Source organism: Saimiri boliviensis, chromosome 12 (assembly GCF_048565385.1).
Source record: "Saimiri boliviensis isolate mSaiBol1 chromosome 12, mSaiBol1.pri, whole genome shotgun sequence".
Classification (NCBI taxonomy): domain Eukaryota; kingdom Metazoa; phylum Chordata; class Mammalia; order Primates; family Cebidae; genus Saimiri; species Saimiri boliviensis.
In genome coordinates this window covers 105,765,049-105,786,006 of record NC_133460.1, presented here as the reverse complement: position 1 = coordinate 105,786,006, position 20,958 = coordinate 105,765,049, and the positions used below count along the sequence as shown (strand labels likewise).

The 20,958-nt window shown below is 45.9% G+C and overlaps 1 protein-coding gene across 15 annotated transcripts in view; it reads left to right on the top strand.

Annotated features, from left to right (window-relative positions):
* Window positions 1-20,642, top strand: part of FGFR2 (fibroblast growth factor receptor 2) — a 120,449-nt gene extending 99,807 nt beyond the window's left edge. For 11 of the 15 annotated variants that reach the window (XM_074382984.1, XM_074382983.1, XM_039465117.2 and 8 more), the window contains 7 exons: window positions 2-112; window positions 1,905-2,095; window positions 10,172-10,294; window positions 10,859-10,929; window positions 13,202-13,339; window positions 14,911-15,016; window positions 18,957-19,426. In XM_074382984.1, coding sequence (XP_074239085.1) covers window positions 2-112; window positions 1,905-2,095; window positions 10,172-10,294; window positions 10,859-10,929; window positions 13,202-13,339; window positions 14,911-15,016; window positions 18,957-19,121 — 905 coding nt within the window. In that variant the 3' untranslated portion in view covers window positions 19,122-19,426. Of the gene's footprint in view, window position 1; window positions 113-1,904; window positions 2,096-10,171; window positions 10,295-10,858; window positions 10,930-13,201; window positions 13,340-14,910; window positions 15,017-18,864 lie in introns of all 15 variants that reach the window. The other 4 variants (XM_003922140.3, XM_003922141.4, XM_074382980.1 and 1 more) reach the window with 2 other exon arrangements.
* Window positions 20,643-20,958: the final 316 nt, after the last annotated feature.

The window sequence follows — 20,958 nt, the reverse complement described above, 5'->3', positions numbered from 1 at the left end:
GATGATGCCACAGAAAAAGACCTTTCTGATCTGGTGTCAGAGATGGAGATGATGAAGATGATTGGGAAACACAAAAATATCATAAATCTTCTTGGAGCCTGCACACAGGATGGTGAGTAGGAGGAAAAGCTGCATTCGTCCAAATACGCTGCAGTTTGATAGAGTCGTTTTAGAAATGGCTGGGCTTCTGGATCCTGCTCCCAGAGCGCCCCATGTGCACGTTGAAAGTTCTTTTTAAAATCCCCATTGGAAGATGTTCCTAGCCATGAACACAAAGGGTCTGTGCCCGTACCTTTGTGGAAAAGTAGGAAAGGAAGGTGCAGAGTGACGCTGGAGTCGAGGGCCTGGAGGGGCCTGCTGTTTCCAGGTCATAACCTGGAGGGGTTTTGGAAAAGGCAGTCTCCTTATGTTTTTGTTTTGTAAGTGCTAAGAGAGATTTCTCAGAATAAGATCCTGTGTTTTGGTTGAGAAGTTCTTCCCTTAAAACAGGGATTGAGGAATCCATGTCTTGCTGTGGGTCACAGATGGCTGAGCTCCCAAGAATAGCTTACAAGAGAAGAGAGTGGTACAAAGGGAAACGTACTTTTCCTTGGGGGAGAGAGACCCTGGCTTCTTCCATTGATGTTTACTGGCACTTTGGAATCAATTTGCTAAGTAATTAGGAAACTCGAAAACGCCTATCTTTGACTTAGCAATTTCTCTCGTAGGTCTATACAGGAATTGGCGAACTTTTTCTGTAAAGGGAGACTGTAGACATTTTAGACTTGTGGGCCTTATGGTCTCTGTCGCCACTTCTCGTGTCTGCCACAGTAGTGAGAAAGCAACGCTAGGAGAACAGAAATGAATGGACCTGGCTGCGTGCCAGTAAAATTTAATCACCCAAACAGGCGGTAGGCAGGATTTGGCCTGCAGGCTGTAGTCTGCCAACCCCAAGCCTATACCATGGAGAAATGATTGCGCACATGTGCAAGGAAACATGCACAGAGATGTTCATTGCCTACTGTTTGTTATGGCTGAAACCTGGAAGCAAATGCCCATGCATGTAAGGGAACGGATAAATAAAGTGTGGTGTGTTTATAGGATAGAGTGTATGCAGCTGTGAAAAGGAACGATCTGGATGTATTTTTATAAGCCCAACAGGTTCCAGAAGGGTAATGTATGAGGAAAGAACATTGCAAAGCTCTTAAGAATTTCATTATTTATGTGATTAAAAATAATATATTATTTATTGACTCTTGAAAACAAAACAAAAGGATAGAATGGAGAGACCGTTGCTTTCCAGGAGGGCACAGGTGACAGCATGAGAGTGACAGGGAAGAACATGTCAACTGTGTCTTTATTTCCTACAGCCTTTTGAAACTGTCATGACCAAGGGCTGATTTACTGTATTGGAGAGATAATAACGCAAGCGTTCTATTTTTATGTGTGCTTTTCTGTATGTTAAAACTTTTCTCTTTTTTTTTGTGTGTGTGTTTTTTTTTTTGAGACACAGTCTCGCTCTGTCGCCCAGGCTGGAGTGCAGTGGTGTGATCTTGGCTCACTGCAGCCTCCACCTCTTGGGTTCAAGCGATTCTCCCACCTCAGCCTCTCAAGTATCTGGGACTACAGGTATGTGCCACTGTGCCCAGCTAATTTTTGTATTTTTGGTAGAGACGGGGTTTCACCATGTTGACCAGGATGGTCTTGAACTCCTGGCCTCAGGTGATCCGCCTGCCTTGACCTCCCAAAGTGCTGGGATTACATATATGAGCCACTGTGCCTGGCCTCTGTATGTTAAACTTAAAACCACCACCACCACCACCAAAAGCATTGGCTTGTAATAACTAAAATTTTTTTTGCCGAATTGCCCAAGGCGGGGCAGACCCTGGATTCTCTCTTCAGGGAGCTTCTCTTCTTTTCAACAGGACCTCTCTATGTCATAGTTGAGTATGCCTCTAAAGGCAACCTCCGAGAATACCTCCGGGCCCGGAGGCCACCCGGGATGGAGTACTCCTATGACATTAACCGTGTTCCTGAGGAGCAGATGACCTTCAAGGACTTGGTGTCATGCACCTACCAGCTGGCCAGAGGCATGGAGTACTTGGCTTCCCAAAAAGTGAGTCCTTTACATTCTACTTGGTTGGGCGGCCTCCAATTAAAAATGTCTTTAAAAAAAAAAAACAGGCAGTTTGGACATGCTCATTTGCTAGATCAAGCCCTCGCATGTCTTGTTCACCTGGAAAATATTTATTGCGTTATTCACATTTGAGTTTAATGAACTCTTTGAAACCAAAGCAGCCTCATAAGCCTATAGCATCGCTGCAGAGATGAGCAGAAAAGATATGAGACAGGACCACGTGTGATTTCCCTGGGAATTCAGCCCTCCAGGTGGAAAATGGATGGTTTTAAAGATGGTCCCTTTAAATTGGATGATTTTCTTTTTCCTTTTTCTTTTTAGCTTCATTTATTTTGTGGTTACTGAGTTTTTGAACATAGACGTTAGGTGTTCAGTGTTTGAGGTTTGATATGGCATTAAATCTTCTAAGAGTAAAGGTCAAACAAAGGGGTATTTTAGTAACCTTGCCTCCTGGAGATCTGCGTTGATTTTGTCTCATTTGGGGGGTGACCCTCTCTAGTTAGAAGTTGGCCAGGTCCCCTGAGGTGGACTGCCTGCATTCCAGGCATGCCACTTTCCATGGAACTTGAAACATTTCAGTTATTCCGAAAGTAGTTAGACAGGTGCCCAGATAGCCTCGGAGGCATTTTGGATGACCCAAGAGTCCCTTGTCAGCCCCACACATAGGGAAGTGGAGGGCCAGAGCTGCTTCCTGGGCAGAGGTGGGCACTGCTCCTTCCTGGGCAGAGGTGGGCACTGCTCCTTCCTGGGCAGAGGTGGGCACTGCTCCTTCCTGCCGTGCAGTTTATTGCAGCTCCAGGATTCCTTGGGTCCCCAAAGAGGTGAGGTCCTCTGGTGGGCATGGACCCTCTGTCACTGGGGGTCTGGATTGCTTGAAGGATCACAAACTCAGGTCTCTGTGTGGCCATGCCAGTCACATGAGCAAGGCCTGCAGATCACTCCGAGTGCAGAGATTCAAAGGCTGCACCTCGGCTCTGCTGTCTGCTCACATAGGAACATGGCCCAGAGCTACTGCGGGTTCTGGATTTTCTTTCTTTCTTTCTTTCAAACAGGCTGGAGTGCAGTGGCACAATCATAGCTCACTGCAGCCTTGACCTCCTGGGCTCAGGTGAACCTCCCACCTCAGCCTCTTGAGTAGCTGGGACTACAGGGATGTACCACCACACCTGGCTAAGTGGGTTTTTTTTGTTTTTTGGTTTTTGGTTTTTTTTTTGGTAGAGATGGGGTTTCACCTTTTTTTTTGAGAACAACTTTTAAAAATTTTTTCAAGAGAGTTTAGAGTTTAAGAATTTCCGGATTTTTTTTTCTCTAAAACTCTCCCAATGTAAAGATTGTAGGAAACTAATTAAACACGGTTTTGACTTCTGCGATTGTGTCTGTGTGCACGCATGTGTGTATGTGTGCATGTATGCAGGGGAGTTTACCTATGTCAAAAAATATTTGGCGTCTATAGACAACAGACAGATCTAGAACATGGGGCATTTGACAAGAAAGATATGGCTTCAAAATGTCGGTGTCTCAAAAGATAAAAACTGCTGGGGAGACAGTTCCAGATAAAGGGGGCTGATGAGACAGTTCCTAAGTGTAAAAGTGGGATCCTGGACTGGATTCTGCAGGGCTGGGAGGGTGGCCAGATCTTAGAAAGGACATTTGTGAATGCTGGAAATTTGAATATAGACTGTATAATATTACTGATTATATTTCTATATCCATATTGAATTTGGGGGTTGGTGACAGTGGTGTCTATTGTAGGAGAAATAGGCTGAAGAACTGAGATATGTAAAGTATCAACAATGCCTGCAACTCAGTTTTAAGCGGTCCAGCCATAAAGTGCATGTACTATGTGTATGTGTATGGGGGTCGGTGGGGCGGGACGTGGAGACAGCAAGCGACTGAGTAGGTGTGACAAGCAAATCCAGCAGCCGTGGATACCCACTGTGCCATCCCACCTTTTCTGCAGCTGTGAACTCTTCCTAAATAAGCCTGGGAGGGTAGCCTACCTGTAGGCCGCCTATTTTGATCTTCTGGCCTTGGTCATTCCCTGCCCTACCTGTGTGGGAGACGGGGGGAAGCAGTTTTGCACCCAGCAGGGTGGGGCTACTAGGAGAAATGCAGCAGGAGGGCTGGCCTGTCATTTTATTAAATCCTTCAACCTCTGTTCCTAGAGCACCCTGGATGTCTCATGCCCTTGGTCAGGCTCTCCAGCAATGTGGCCAGAATAGACATAGCCCTTGACTGCTTGTGGCAGGAACCATGGGTGACAGCGAGAGAAATTGACAGTAAATGTGGGAATGAAGATAAGGTTGTAAAAAATATATATATTGAAAAAGGTGCCATGGGGCAAACAGTGGGATGAGGTCTTACTCATGCAGGGACGCTGCACTTAGCTGTCACTGCCATGGAGGCCACCAGTGGGGAGGAATAGGCTCAGTCTGTGCTTCAAAGGTGATTCCCACTGCTGCTCGTGTGGTGAATAGGAAGGCTGAGCCCCTGTCAAAGGTGGTGGTGGTTTGGGACAGGGTCTGTTGGGTTCAAAGACACTGAGAGAAGCTGATGGGCTGATGTTGGACATACGTTGCTCTTGGAATAGTAAATGGGTTGGTTAGATAGGAGGGAGAGAAAGAGAGATCAGGGATGACTTCTGGATTTCCAGCTTGAGAACCCGGATGGTGGTACAGCTTCCAAGTCTGGAGGGCTTGAGAATCGGGGCAGGGCAAGGGGCTTAGATTTGGGTGGAAAATCTAGAGCTTGTCTTGACCATATCTGAGTCATCCAAAGGGAGATAATGAAGAAGCTGCAGGCAGCAGCTCAGCTCTGAGGGTGGGCTCACAGTGGGAGCCAGCAAAGGGAGCTGTGTGTTCAAGCCATGGGCGTGGACAAACTCATCTGCGGGCAAGCTGGGAAGGGGAGAACAGAAGCCTGAAGTCAGGTCCTGAGAAAATTCTCAGATCTAGAGATTGACTAATCTCTAGACCAGGAACAGTGGTGGAGGCCGAAAAGGCACAGCCTGAGCAGCAGGAAAACCAGGATGCGGTTCGCAGAGGCTCCAGACTGGAGCTTCAGGAAGGAGGGAGCAGGCAGCAGAGCCTCAGTGCGCAGCCTGGTGAGAAGCACGAGTGTTGGGACCCTGCCCAGCCCACCCTGAGGACTCACAGCTGCTTCCTGCTTTGGAGCTGGTGGAGAGAAAACTAAGAGTCAGATGAACTTTGCTAAGCAGGGCAAATGAATCCATTTCATAATGGAAGAACAGAAGTACCTGTATTAAAGTGTTGTGGCAATAGTAACTGTCATTATTGTTAATCACTGACCACGCTGGGAGAAGCTAAGCATCCTCCAGGCACCGTGGTAGAGCAGTTGACATAAAGCATCTTACATATGCTTTATGTCAGAACAACCCCGAAATAGGTGGGATTTGGATCCCCATTGTATGGGGGAGGACGATGAGGCCGGTGAGAAAGTGTCTTGGACACTTTGAGCCCAGATGTGTCAGAATCACTGTCCTCACTTCTGAGAAGGGGACTTGTAGGTCTGAAGAGTGGAGTGGCAGGTCCCAGACCTAAGTCACCTGGTCCCCGACTCCTGCTCTCAGGAGACCCCTATCTCTCTCTGAACTGAGGCAGGACCAGTGAGATTCCCTGTGGGGGCAGGAGGGGTCTGTTTAGTCCCCCAGTGTGGCCTCATTACCTCTACATTGAATAAGAGCACAAGGTAAAATGGATGTTGGATGGGCCTTTAGGACATTGCATGGTTCCAAAGCCACTTGCTGGAGGCCACCTGCAATTGAGGACCCAGAATAGGTTTGAAAATGGTGGTAGATGAAGATTTTAAGAATAGTCCCCTTGGGGGAGGGGTCTACTTCCGAAAATGGAGGACTTATTCTTGAAGGTGGAGAATGAAGAACCAGGGAAAGGGTCCGATCCTGGCTTTCCCACACCCGTCACCTTACAGTGGGGAATCACGGGCTTGTTAGAGACCTGCTTGCCTGAAGGAAGGGGCAAAAGAGCACTGTTGGTCACATCATCACTGCTGTCCTGGGCTCATCTGGGCTCAGCGCTGGACAGGTGGGATCAGCACACAGTGCCTGGCCTCCAGCAGCTTTCAGTTGTGCGTGTGTGTGTGTGTGTGTGTGTGTGTTTGTGTGTGTGATCGCTGCGGACTGGAGACACAGAAGTGAAGAAACACCACGGTGTGTACAGTAATGCAATCAGGTAATAGGGCATTTGAGCCTTACACAATAATTTATAAAATCCTGGCCATTTTTAGTTCAAAGCACACTCATTTTACTGTTTTAACCGAATCCCAAACCCAGTTAACTCTCAAAGTGTTAAACCTGAGCAGTTTGTTTTGTTTGAGACTGTCTCCTGGCTGCAGTGCAGCAGCATGACCTTAACTCACTGCAGCCTTGACCTTCTGGGTTCAAGTGATTCTCCCACCTCAGCCTCCTGAGTTGCTGGGACGACAGGCACCACGCCTGGCAAATTTTTGTATTTTTTCGTAGAGATGGGGTTTCAGCATGTTGGCCAGGCTGGTCTTGAACTCCTGACCTCAAGTAATCCGCCCACCTCAGCCTCCCAAAGTGCTGGGATTACAGGCCTGAGTCAGTGCACCTGGCCCTGAGCAGTTTTTTTTTTTTTTTTTAAATGAAGCCCCAGCTTCCCCACCTGTGAAATGGGTATAACACTATTCATATCATAGGTCAGCACAGGAATTCAGCGTCATCAACCATACCGGGCATAGGGCATACTGCCTACATCATAGGGGTGTTGGTCTTCCTTCCCGTAGTGACCCACTGACCTTCACCTGTGGGAAAATGAAACACCAAACTGTCCTAGGGCCCTAATTGTATAAAATGGTCAACTCTCTGTGCTGGAGAACAGATCGCATTCCTGTGGATGTTGGGGATTTGGCTTGCCTTTGATTACTTTCTTTTTCTTGGGTGTGGGTTCCAAGTCTCCTCTTATTCAACCCAGAGGCTGGGTTTGATGTTTCCTAGCACCTGGGATGAGGGATGGCTGCGCTAGACTCTGGCTCTCGCTGAGAACATGGTGGAGGGAGCCGGCGGCGGCGGCTCTGTGCAAGCTGAGCTTCAGTGTGTGGTGGGAGCCCAGTGCGTGGGAAGCACATTTTCTGACCACACAGCTTGCCAGACACACAGAGCGCGTGTCGGCAGGAGCACACCACCGGGAGAGTTTGGCCCGGGGCTTGGAAGTTCATTTGAAGAGGCCTCCAAAACTGGGAACAGGGCTGCAGCCCCAGACGAATCTCCAGGCAGCTTCTGGGAGCGCTCACGTTTCCTGCTTCCAGCCTGGCCAGGGATTGCAAGCTTGCTTTCCTGTTTCTGGGCTTAGCCTACCCAGGGGGCCCAGAAGTGTATGAACACAAGGAATAGCTGGGGGTCGGAGTGGAATCAAACAGTTCCTTATTTAGATTTCAGGGATCGCTTGACTTGCCCCCTTTTTAAATTGTCGATTTCGTGGAGTGCCTAAGATCGGCCCCGTTTCAGCTTTGTTGAATGGACTGATAAGACTTTCTGCTTCGTGTGATAGTTAACCTTTGTTAGTAACCAGTGTAAAAGCCTTCGATGGTGATATCTGCTTCTTTATGTCTCATCTCTTCCCAAAATGCAGGGTGATGATTAGGGCCCTAATCATCATGTATCTTGTGGAAATCTTGCTGTATTAAAGTGTAACTAAGATGTAGCAGCTCACAATAGCATATTATTTGTAGAAAGGAAAAGTTATAGGCCAGGCGTGGTGGCTCATGCCTGTAACCCCAGTACTTTAGGAGGCCAAGGTAGGTGGATCGCTTGAGGTCAGGAGTCTGAGACCAGCCTGACCAACATGGTGAAACCCCATCTCTACTAAAAATACAAAATTAGGTGGGTGTGGTGGTGGGCACCTGTATTCCCAGCTACTTGGGAAGCTGAGGCAGGAGGCGGAGGTTGCATTGAGCCAAGATCATGCCATTGCATTCTCTAGCCTGGGCAACAAGAGCAAAACTCCATCTCAAAAAAAGAAGAAGAAGAAAAAAAAAAAGGAAAAGTTGTAATCGATCTTTCTGCAAACCAAGGGTTAGTGTCAAGACAATAAATTAGCTGTTCTGTAGCAATTATTTAATATTTCTGTGTGTAGATTCAGTGTAAGTGGCACATTCAGCTGAAGGCAGGTGTTCTGAGAAACTGGACTAGGTGGGCATTGTTATGGGAATGTAGCTAGATGGGCATGGGCTATGATAGAGGCCAAGAAAGGACATGATTGGGCTGGATACGGTGGCTCACGTCTGTAATCCCAGCACTTTGGGAGGCCGAGGCGGGTGGATCATGAGGTCAGGAGTTTGAGACCCACCTGGCCAGCATGGTGAAACCCCCGTCTCCACTAAAGATACAAAAAAATTAGCTGGGCATGGTGGCAGTACGTGCCTGTAATCCCATCTACTCGGGAGGTTGAGGCAGAAGAATTGCTTGAACCTGGGAGGCGGAGGTTGTCGTGAGCTAAGATTGCGCCACTGCATTGCAGCCTGCGTGACGGAGTGAGACTTCGTCTCAGAAAAAAAAAAGTATGGACACCACTGGTCATTTCAGGAACCGAAGTCATGGGACGTGGGGGTGGTGCAACAGGGCTGAGTTTGGAAGCGGGAAGACCTGTTGATGGACAGCATGGCAGTCTGTGGAGGAGAACTGACGCTGGCCTCGACTAAGGGATTAGCAGCGGGAAGGGCGTGGTACGGACCCACGAAAAGACAGTCTGGAGTTGAAATCAACAGGACTTAGGAGGAATAGGTAGAATACTGGTGTGTGGCTCTTCAATGAAGGGAGACAAAGAGGATGAGAATTGGAGGAGTTGCAACCTTGAATTTGAGATGTCAAGGCAACGTCAATGTGGAAATGTAGCATAGACAGTTGAAAATGCGAACTTGGGTCTCAGGAGAGAGGTCAGGATGGAGGTACAAGCTTGCACGTATTTTGTGTATGTTTAGAATGAATGCCGTGAGGATATACGGAAATACATAAACTTAATGGAACAATTCCTCTATCTGAAGGGACAGAGAAAGAGAAGAGCCAGCCAGAGATTCTGAGAGGGCAGGAAGAGAGCGCCACTCAGGAGAAGGGGAGGGGATAAAAACTAAACAGAGGGGCCGTTTTAAAAAAACAAGTGATCAATAGCATCTGAAGCCACAGAGGAGGAAGGACTGAGGAGTTAGAGGGGGTCGTTTGTGTCTGACGGTTCAGAGGTTCTTCCTACGTTCTGAAGAGAGGAAAGAGAGGACAAGAGCAGACAAAGGTTAGAACGTTTGAGAAGTGGCCAGGAGTGAAGGAGATGCGGTGCGGGATTTTAACCAGCGCTTCTGAAAATTCGGGTGTGAAGGGCAGGAGAGCAAGTGTTGAGGGTAAAGGTTTTAGGATGATCGGACACAGATCTGTTTGCAGCTGAAAGGAAGACATCGGCGTGGCTGGACACCTGCAGATAGAATATGGTTATTTAGTCTACCTTGGCTCTTCAGAATCATCATTCTATGTATTTATTTATCATTTCAAAACAAATACATGTCGTGTTCAGGCTCTCAGATGATCTCCGTTGACCCATCTTCTTAATCTTAGAGCCACACTGGGTTTCCTTTTTTTTTTTCTTTTGAGACAGAATCTCACTCTGTCCCCTAGGCTGGAGTGCAATGGTGCGATCACGGCTCACTGCAACCTCTGCTGCCTGGGTTCAAGTGATTCTCATGCCTCAGCCTCCTGAGTAGCTGGGACTACAGGCACATGCCACCATGCTCGGCTAATTTTTGTAGTTTTAGTAGAGACGGGGTTTCGCCATGTTGACCAGGCTGGTCTCAAACTCCTGACCTCAAGGGATGCACCTGCCTTGGCCTCCTAAAGTGCTGGGATTACAGGCATGGGCCACCGCACCCTGCCACGCTGTGTTTCTTAGAGTATACTACAACTAGTTTTAAAAATCAGCTATATTTTCTGTCTGAATTTGAAGAAATGAATATAGTTCCTTTTTGTTCTTGTGGTGTTTTGAAATTAGTTATTTACCATTTCTTTCTTGATTTCAGTGTATTCATCGAGATTTAGCAGCCAGAAATGTTTTGGTAACAGAAAACAATGTGATGAAAATAGCAGACTTTGGACTGGCCAGAGATATCAACAACATAGACTATTACAAAAAGACCACAAATGTAAGTTGATGGCAGTAATGCAGTGGGGAGGGGAGGGCATGGGGGTGGAGGGCTAGAATGTTCCAAGAAGAAAGGCCGTCAGTGTTGAGAGCCGGGTGCCCAGTCTCCTGCCCCTGACTTCTATTCTTTTGCCTTACTGTTCACAAACTCTCAATATGCAAATTTGGGTTCACTTATGTCAATTTTAGTAAATGCAAAACATTTATTTACAGAAGAATCAGCAGCCTCTAGGATTTTCTTATGGTTCTCATCAAGAACTTTCATAGCAAAAACTAGAGCTTGGAAGTTACTGGGTTGATTTTTGCCTATTAATTGATCAAGGAGCATCTGTGTGCTACGGAGATAAAAGACAGAATCCATGGAGATGGCATTTTATTAATGTGCCCAAATCTGTGCCTCTCACACATGATGTATGGTCCTCATTGGGGTTGATTTCGGCTCTGTTGACCGACCAGTAAAAACCATGAGAATATCAGCTCTTACACAGGGCACAGCCCTATTGAGCCCGCCAAGATAAACTCTTTTAAATGTATTTAGTTTTTACATTTTCTTATACATTTGCAGGGGCGACTTCCAGTCAAGTGGATGGCTCCAGAAGCCCTTTTTGATAGAGTATACACTCATCAGAGTGATGTGTGAGTAACTCTCTTTTCTCTGGCTTCTTCCTGGGATTGAGTTGCAAAAAGACTGTACGTTCTTCACCTTTCTTCATTCTTCAGTGGCTGCTGCATTTCACACATTTGTAGAAGGTGCAGGAGCTGGCCTTAGAAAGGACGGATTTTATGGTAGGCTGGTAACCAATGCCCTGTCACTAATCTGCCTGGCTTCAAAGAGCATAGGAGGTGGAACCGCTGACCTCCTCCTGCCAGAGCGGAAGTCCTTCCCTTGAACATATTCATGGATGTGCAACTACAAAGCCGCTATCGAATTCGCCAAGCTCTTGGCATGTGCTTCACTCCGTTAAAGGAGTAATCCTGGAGCTTTTCCCACTTGAGAGTAGTTTGTCACATTTCCCTCTCACCCAGATTTCTCCTTAAAGAATGGAGCTGTGTGACATGTGGTCCATGCAGGGGACCTCCATAGGGTCTATGCTCTGTGTTTCTCCCCCAGCAAAAAGGTCTGATCTTGCCTTGGTATCCTTGTTAGCATTCTAGAAACACGGTAGAATATTTCTATTATGGTACACTTGAAAAACCATTGGGGTCAGGCTCCAACTGATATTTTAGATTTGAAAATTCAGTTGAAACCTTGGTGTGGTGGCTCATACCTGTAATATCAGCACTTTGGGAGGCCAAGGCGGGTAGATCACTTGAGGCCGAGAGTTCGAGAGCAGCCTGGCCAACATGGCAAAACCCTTCTGTCTCCACTAAAAATACAAAACATTATCTGGGCATGGTGTGTTGCACCTGTTATCCCAGCTACTCAGGAGGCTGAGACATGAGAATCACTTGAACCAAGATTGTACCACTGCACCCAGCCTGGGTGAGACCCTGTCTCAAAAAAAAGAAAAGAAAAAAATCAGTTGAGAGATGTTACCATTGGGAGAAGCAGAGTGAAAGTCACTGTGTGTCTGTAATTATTCCAAAAGAAAAAGCTTTAAAAAGATCACTTGAGTCTGGGCACAGTGGCTCACGCCTATAATCCCAGCATTTTGGGAGGCCGAGGCAGGTGGATCACAAGGTCAGGAGATTGCGACCATACTGGCCAACATGGTGAAAACCCACCTCTACTAAAAAATACAAAAATTAGTTGGGCATGGTGATGCATGCCTGTAATTCCAGCTATTCGGGAGGCTGAGGCAGGAGAATCGTTTGAACCCAGGAGGCGGAGGTTGCAGTGAGCAGAGATCACACCACTACACTCCAGCCTGGGCAGCAGAGCAAGACGTTTGAACCCAGGAGGCGGAGGTTGCAGTGAGCAGAGATCATACCACTACACTCCAGCCTGGGCAGCAGAGCAAGACTCTGTCTCAAAAAAAAAAAAAAAAATCACTTGAGCTATTTTTTATTTGCATGAGCAGGAAGAATTCTGGGATAGGCATTAATTCTATGCTAACCTAATTGGTCCTCTCAGCAATCCTAAAAAGAAGACATTACAATCCCATTTTTGCTGTGAGCAAACAGCAAGTAGAGGCAGTTTCTACCTGTCTTGTGCCGCTGCTTTTGCCCCGCAGAAAACTGCAGAGTGAAACTCACCACCATATTCAGAAGGGTGAGTTTCCAGAGTGACCACGCCATAGCTAAACCTGGGTTTCTCTGCTTGCTCATCCCAGAGACTGAGTCTCCTGAAGTTGGCTCAGGAAGTCCGAGTCTCTGAAGAGTCAAGTGTAAACTGTGGCCTGTGAGACATGTTCAGTTTCTGTTGTGTGCAGCTCATCTGGGGCATGTGATTCTTCATTCCAAGTCCAGCCCTGCGCTGGCTGCCTTTGCAGCCTTAGTAAGTTCCAGAGCCTCTGTGCATCAGATGTTCTGCTGGCCGCAGAGGGCAGCTGTGATCTTGCAGAGGTGGCTTGCTGGTCTTGTTCTACCAACTGCCTATCCTGGTAGGTCACAACCCTTGGGTCAGGCACATTGAGATTTGGAAAGGAGCATAAGGGCATTAAAACAGAGAAACTGAGATCCTTGCATTGCTAATATCACATTTAAGATAAGCAGCTCTATTCCAGAGTGAAGGCAGTTTGCCTTTTTGCCTATTGATGGAAAATTCCATCAGAACATCCCCATGTCATCCTCATTTGGGGATGCTCTTGGGGGCAGGGAAGAGCACATCTGATGAACGGATGCACGGCAGGAGGGCCCATTTGTCTTTGAACTTCAGAAGTGAGGAGGTGTTTATGTCTCAGCTGGGCATGTTTGTTTCCGCGACGTGGATGGGTTAGTGATGCTGTGCTTTCTCCCTGTGTTGCAGCTGGTCCTTTGGGGTGTTAATGTGGGAGATCTTCACTTTAGGGGGCTCCCCCTACCCAGGGATTCCTGTGGAGGAACTGTTTAAGCTGCTGAAGGAAGGACACAGGATGGATAAACCAGCAAACTGCACCAACGAACTGTAAGGACTGTTGTCTTTCCTGCCGGCGCCATGGTGGACTTGCCACGGCAGTAATACCTCTCCTGCTGTATCTCACTTCTGAAGGCCCCTGGTTTTCTAAACACACTCTTAAGAAGAACGGCTGAAGCTCTCTGGGCTCAATCCAGAACTGAGATAGATAGTGAGACCGACAACCATTACGTGTCTGAGAGAGAGAACGTTATTCTGAGTATGGAGAGGGCTTTGGATCTCAGGGTGGCTGGCTGCCTGGCCGAGGGCTCCCGACTTTGCAGAGCCAGTGGGAGCGGTCTTCTGGGCCACTGTGCTGCATGTCCCGCAGTCTCCCTGTGGAGTAACAGGAAGACCCACGGTCAGGAAACAAGCTAGAAAGCCACAGGGCCACCCTGCAGGGTGTAGGATTAAGGACGCAACACAGCCTTTCCCGCTTGGTTGTGCCTGGCCCCCTTCTGGCCCTGTCGTGGCGGGTGGAGAATGGGTGTTTCCGGAACTTCTTGAACCATTGAAAATTGCCATTACAGATTGACGCCAGCCACGTTTCCTCAGAGCGAAGGAACCCGTGTCTGGTTACCGAAGCTTCACTTACGTTTTAGTGCTGAGAATTAAAAATGTGTCCAGGTGCCCTCCTGAGAGCACCAGATCGCCTGTAAAACCCTGAGCTGGTTTCTAGCAAAACCTACCTCACACTTGCAGTGGAGTTATGTTGTGTTTGTGACGTGTGCCTGGTGCAATAGAATCAGTGCTTTGAAAGGAGTCTCTCTGCCTCCTGCCTCAGCCCCTCCCCCGCCCCCCAGGATTAACTAAAAGTGATTGTCCCAGAGACTGCCGTCTATTGTGTATCATTTCATGGGGATTTTATATCAGTAATCCCATGAGTGCTTTTCAGTGTACAGTGGATGTCTGATGAATGGCCACATTTTATAGCATATTACATAAAGGCATTTATTGTGCCCTTTGTCATTCCTATTACTTTTTTTTTTTTGACATAGGGGTCTGTCAAAACCCATGATCAAGATAAGACCTGGGAACCTAGTTCAGGAAGTTAGCATGCAGCCAGTGGTGGCAGATTAATTCATAAAAAAAACTTAAAGTTGTAGTTTGTAAATTTTGTTGTATTGTTTTTTTAAAACTCAGGAAGCTTCGTCAAGCGTTAAGACCCAAAAGCATAGGGCAGATAAATAGTAGAGCTGCTTTGATGCAGGGGAGGGAAGACTGAAGACCAATCCACGGAAATATGTTTCCTCCAAAGCACCTTTAGGGTGTGATGCCATTGTGAGATGTGATTGTGGCCCAGGGATACCAGGGAAAACACATAGATGCATTCCTCTTGACGGCTTAGATGCCTTCCTAACACGTTTTGGTTTAAGTGCGGTCTTTGTAAGTCACAGTGCCTTTCAGAGGAACTGGCAGGGAACCTTTTGGGAAAATTATTCTTGACCTCCTAATCTAGTGGCGTGGACAATTCTAATGCACTTTCCTAACTGACAACACATCTCCATATTGCCTGTTGAAACTGACTGCAACCACGTACCTAGTGCATATGAAATTAATTCAAGGAAATCCATTTTTCCCAGGTACATGATGATGAGGGATTGTTGGCATGCAGTGCCCTCCCAGAGACCAACGTTCAAGCAGTTGGTGGAAGACTTGGATCGAATTCTCACTCTCACAACCAATGAGGTAAGAACCTCCTTCCAGAAGCCCCTTGTCCGTGGCTGGCTCATAAGACGCCTGTAGCATTTAAAACGCACACTCCCCTGTTGGCTGTTGGTTGGAGTCTGCGGTCTTGTTTAGTATTTTCCCAGAGCAGTCAGACAGTTCAACCGTGTGTTCCTCTCAAATCATGATTTTTCTCAGAACTTCAGTATGTGAGTTCTGACTCAGAAACCAAAGATAGAGGGGCATACCCGCAGCCATCCTCAGTGTAGCTGGTGGTGGAGCAGTCCTGTGTGTGTGTGGGAGAGTGGAACGAGAAAGCAGTGGTCAGTGGCAGCGTTTTGGTGTGCATGGGAAGGAGTTTGGTTCCTGTGCAAGTTTGAGTCTGTGCCCTGGTTATTAGTGGGTGAACTGACAATGCTTATCATCATTTGCTTGATGGAATACAACAAAGTTTTGTAACGCCAGCTTCTGTTACGATACTATCCTATGTGATCCTGTCGACTAATGGTATGTGCCTTGCAGCCTCTATCTAGACCTATGAAAACGTACATGGTTTTCTACAATGGGCAGTTTACATGATTTTTACATAAAAACATGCTTTTGTTAAAATATTTATTTTCTCTAAAATATTTATGATCTCGGTGGCTCACGCCTGTAATCCCAGCACTTTGGGAGGCTGAAGCAGGTGGATCACGAGGTCAGGAGTTCAAGACCAGCCAGGCCAACATGCCAAAACCCCGTCTCTACTAAAAATACAAAAATTAGCTGGGTGTGGTGGTGTGCACCTGTAATCCCAGCTACTGGGGAGGCTGAGGTAGGGGAATCGCTTGAACCCAGGAGACAAAGGTTGCAGTGAGCTGAGATTGCGCCACTGCACTCCAGCTTGGGAGACAGAGCAAGACTCCATTTCAAAAAAAAAAAAAAAAAGTTATCTTTGCCAACAAAATAAACACTCTTCTGTCACTCATTGTCCAAATTTAGCCGTGTTGGTGGCTGCTTGAATATGCAGATAGAGTGCCTTTTATAATTATGGAAAGCATATGCTCTGAGCAGGAAAGATTGATAAACCCATCAAGTCTAGTCAAATCCCAAGACAGAGAAATCGTTAATGGATGTATTTTGAGATATTTAATGAGGATGTACAATAGTGTTCTTTTACACAGGACACGAACTCCAAACATGCAGTTGTCTCAACAAGATAAAAGTTAAGATTCCCCCGAATATTTTACAAGGAAAATAATACACTTAATTTCTGATTTAGAAAATAGTTTTAGAGTGATTTTTAAAAAAATAATCACATGTAGTGATATGAAGTCTTAGCAGCTTTATCTTGTGTGTCTGACTGTGGCCTGTGCTGGATAAAGGAAGAGATTGGATTTAAATGAATACAGCTGACCTTCAGAAGTTGAAAGGAAAGGAACAGTTCAAGGGAGGAAAGAAACCAACTTTCTTCTTCTGCCAAAATTGTTGTTTCTAGTTCCTTTAACTGGAGACTTGGAATCTACTGATATCCCTACTTTTTTCCTATCAGATCTGAACGTTTATGGTTTCATTTAGAAAGTGGGAAAAGTTGGCTGGGCACAGTGGCTCAAGCCTCTAGTCCCAGCACTTTGGGAGGCCAAGTAGGGTGGATCATGAGGTCAGAAGTTTGAGACCAGCCTGACCAACATGGTGAAATGCTGTCTCTACTACAGATAGAAAAAAGTAGCCGGGCGTGGTGGCACATGGTGGCACATTCCTGTAATCCCAGCTACTGAAGAGGCAGAGGCAGGAGAATTGCTGGAACCTGGGAGGCAGAAGTTGCATTCGGCCAAGATTGCACCACTGCACTCCAGCCTGGGCAATAGGGCAAGACTCCGTCTCAAGAAAAAAAATAAAAATAAAAAAGCCTAGGAAAAGCACTGAAGTTCTATTTTAATAATCCCATGTCTACGCTCAATGTGATTTATTTATATATTTACATGTAGAGTGGGTCCATTCATCCCGAGGTTTGTATTTAGTACCCAAAAATAAAAAAGCAGAATGCCATATTGTCTGACGGATGTAAAAATCGAAGTTTCTTTCCTTGTGAAAATCATTACCATATGCTCGAGAAAAATGGTTCCATTTAGGACAAAATTTCATTTTTATCATTGTAAGCAAAAAGTTCTCTTTTGATGTGGTGGGCGTGTTTGTTTCCAGTTGTGTGGTTAATGCTGATGTTGTTGGAACTGACACATCCCCCTTCTGGGATGGGGACTCTTTCTCTTGCCAACCCTGGTGATGAATTGTAGTGTTGTGTGTGTTCGTGTGTGTGTGTGTGTCTTTAAAAATGTCTAGTTGCCAACATTCCATGGGCTCTTTTCTGATAACGCTGAGGCTGTTTGTGCTGCAGTCTTCACTTTTTGCCCCCCTCAGCAAAACCACATGTCATAGAATAGTCTTTGGCTTCTGGATGTGTGAGCAGAACTGCCCCACTGTGCCAGCCCAGTGGAGGCAGAGAGACCCACAAGCTCCCGGTTTAGAAAGCTTTTCAGAGCTTCAGAACAGGGGTCAACAACTGCTTTCTGTAAAGGGCCAGAGAGTAAATATTTTCAGCTTTAAGTGCCCTATGCTCTCAGTCGCAACTTTGCCACTGTAGCCCCAAAGTAGCCACAGACTATATGTAAATAGATGTGTGTCTGTGTTCTAGTAACATGTTATGGATCCTGAAATTGGCATTTTATATAATTGTATATAAATTTTATGTCCTTTTATTTTTATTTATTTATTTTTGAGATGGAGTTTCACTGTTGTTACCCAGGCTAGAGTGCAATGGTGTAATCTTGGCTCACTGCAGCCTTCGCTTCCCGGGTTCAAGCAATTCTCCTGCCTTAGCCTCCTGAGTAGTTGGCACTACGGGCATGCAGCACCATGTCTGGCTAATTTTGTATTTTTAGTAGAGATGAGGTTTCTTCATGTTGGTCAGGCTGGTCTTGAACTCGCAACCTGAGGTTATCGGCCCGCTTCTGCATCCCAAAGTGCTGCGATTACAGGTGTGAGCCACCACATCTGGCAAATTGTATGTCCTTCTAATGCTACAAGATATTTTTCTTCTTTTGATTTTTTTTTTAAACCACTTACCAATGTTAAAGACCTTCTTTAGCTCTCAGGCCATACAAAACAGTCCATGAGCACCCAGGTTGGAGGAAGCATCACCCTGGGGTGGTCCAGGAGGCTCTTTGCAGCACCACACTGGACGCCTCAGGGAGTAGAGGACACTTTCTAAATCTCAAATTTAACTTATATTTTCCTGAAGTTTCCTTTAACTTGCATATTGGATTTAACGTACATGAGTATATCCAAGCCTTTTTTGAACCTGTTTACATTTTCAACTCGGAGAGCTTCTGAGAGTAATGAATTACATCTGTTAAATTACCCGCTGAATGAAGAAGTATTCCCCTTCAATTATCCCAGAAACTACAATAGTAAAATGTAATGCAGAAAATAAATATTCAAGGTCTCAACTACTTAAAGGGGGCCTGGGGACCCACAACACGTTACCCGTTCTCATTCTGCCTGGGCTTGCATTTGAAACCCCGGCTTCAGTGAGGAGGAGGTAGAGACTCAGAGGGTCATTTAGGTCCATGCCAAGGCAAGTTGCCTGCCCAGCCCCTATAGCTCAACTAGGGTTTATTGTTCTCTACCTGCCAATGGTTGATTTATGATGGGTTCCAAGAGAAAAGCTAAGGGCAGCGTGGAGTACATCAGAGGCGGGTCTTGGGGAGGTCTTCGTGGAAGTCAGGTGGGCTGGGTTCACCTTGTCGGGGTCTCCTGTCCTGTCCTGCATTCAGTACCCACATCTCAAGACCTTGTGTTTGAAATAAAACTCTTCTCTTCCCTTCTTTCAGGAATACTTGGACCTCAGTCAGCCTCTCGAACCGTATTCACCTTGTTATCCTGACCCAAGATGAAATAAAACGTCTCTCTTCCCTTCTTTCAGGAATACTTGGACCTCAGTCAGCCTCTCGAACAGTATTCACCTAGTTACCCTGACACAAGAAGTTCTTGTTCTTCAGGAGATGATTCTGTTTTTTCTCCAGACCCCATGCCTTATGAACCATGCCTTCCTCAGTATCCACACATCAACGGCAGTGTTAAAACATGAGTGACTGTGTCTGCCTGTCCCCAAACAGGACGGCACCAGGAACCGAGCTACCCTGAGCAGGGAGACCGTGCCTCCCAGAGCTGGTTCTCTCCGCTTGTATATATGGATCGGAGGAGTAAATAATTGGAAAAGGAATCAGCCTATGTGTAAAGATTTATACAGTTGAAAACTTTTAATCTTCAGGAGGAGAAGAAGGTTTCTGGAGGAATGGACTGCCACATGCCACCACGTATCCCCTCTCACCTGCCATGGGTACTGGCTGTGGACCAGTCGGACTCAAGGCGGACGTGCGTTCTGCCTTCCTTGTTAATTTTGTAATAATTGGAGAAGATTTATGTCAGCACACACTTACAGAGCACAAATGCAGTATATAGGTGCTGGATGTATGTAAATATATTCAAATTATGTATAAATATATATTATATATTTACAAGGAATTATTTTTTGTATTGATTTTAAATGGATGTCCCAGTGCACCTAGAAAATTGGTCTCTGTTTTTTTAATAGCTATTTGCTAAATGCTGTTCTTACACAGAATTTCTTAATTTTCACCAAGCAGAGGTGGAAAAATACTTTTGCTTTCAGGGAAAATGGTATAACATTAATTTATTAATGAATCGGTAATATACAAAACAATTAATCATTTATAGGTTTTTTTTTGTAATTTAAGTGGCATTTCTATGCAGGCAGCACAGCAGACTAGTTAATCTATGGCTTGGACTTAACTAGTTATCAGATCCTTTGAAAAGAGAAATATTTACAATATATGACTAATTTGGGGAAAATGAAGTTTTGATTTATTTGTGTTTAAACGCTGCTGTCAGACGATTGTTCTTAGACTTCCTAATGCCCCATGGTAAAAGAACCCATTCATAGGAAGGTGTTTCAGTTTGGCATACGGCCCTGTCATTACGTCAACGCAACGTCTAACTGGACTTCCCTAGGCAAATGGTACCAGAGTCCTCTAAAAGATGCCTTAATCCATTCCTTGAGGACAGACCGCAGTTGAGATGATAGCAGAATGTGCTTCTCTCTGGCAGCTGGCCTTCTGCTTCTGAGTTGCACATTAATCAGATTAGCCTGTATTCTCTTCAGTGAGTTTTGATAATGGCTTCCAGACTCTGGCGCTGGAGACGCCTGCTAGGATCTTCAAGTCCCGTCATAGAAAATTGAAACACAGAGTTGTTCTGCTGATAGTTTTGGGGAAACGTCTGTCTTTTTAAGGGATTGCTTTCATCTAATTCTGGCAGGACCTCACCAAAAGATCCAACCTCATACCTACATCAGACAAAATATTGCCGTTGTTCATTCTGTACTAAAGTATTGTGTTTTGCTTTGAAACACCCACTCACTTTGCAGTAGCCATGCAAGATGAATGCAGATTACACTGATCTTATGTGTTACAAAATTGGAGAAAGTATTTAATAAAACCTGTTAATTTTTATACTGACAATAAAAATGTTTCTACAAGATATTAATGTTAACAAGACAAAATAAATGTCACGCAACTTATTTTTTTAATACTCGTGTCTTAGCACATGGTTTCCTGTGCCTGGAGATGGTGACTGGGTGGGTGCTGGTCTGAATTGAGGAGGGGCAGCGCTGCCGAGGGTCTTCCGTGCTACACACGGGGGTGACTTCCAGAAGGGCTGGCTGAGACCAGCAGTACCTGTGATAGGTTGAGGTTGGGCCAGTGGAAAATCGGAATCGACTGGTTGCAGCCCTGGCTCAGTTGCTTCGATGGAATCATCGGTCCTTTCTGATCCCTAACCCTTCCCCAGAGGAGCAAAGGAAGAGCCACATGGTAGAGAGTTTTGCAAACCAAGAGGTGCCCTAA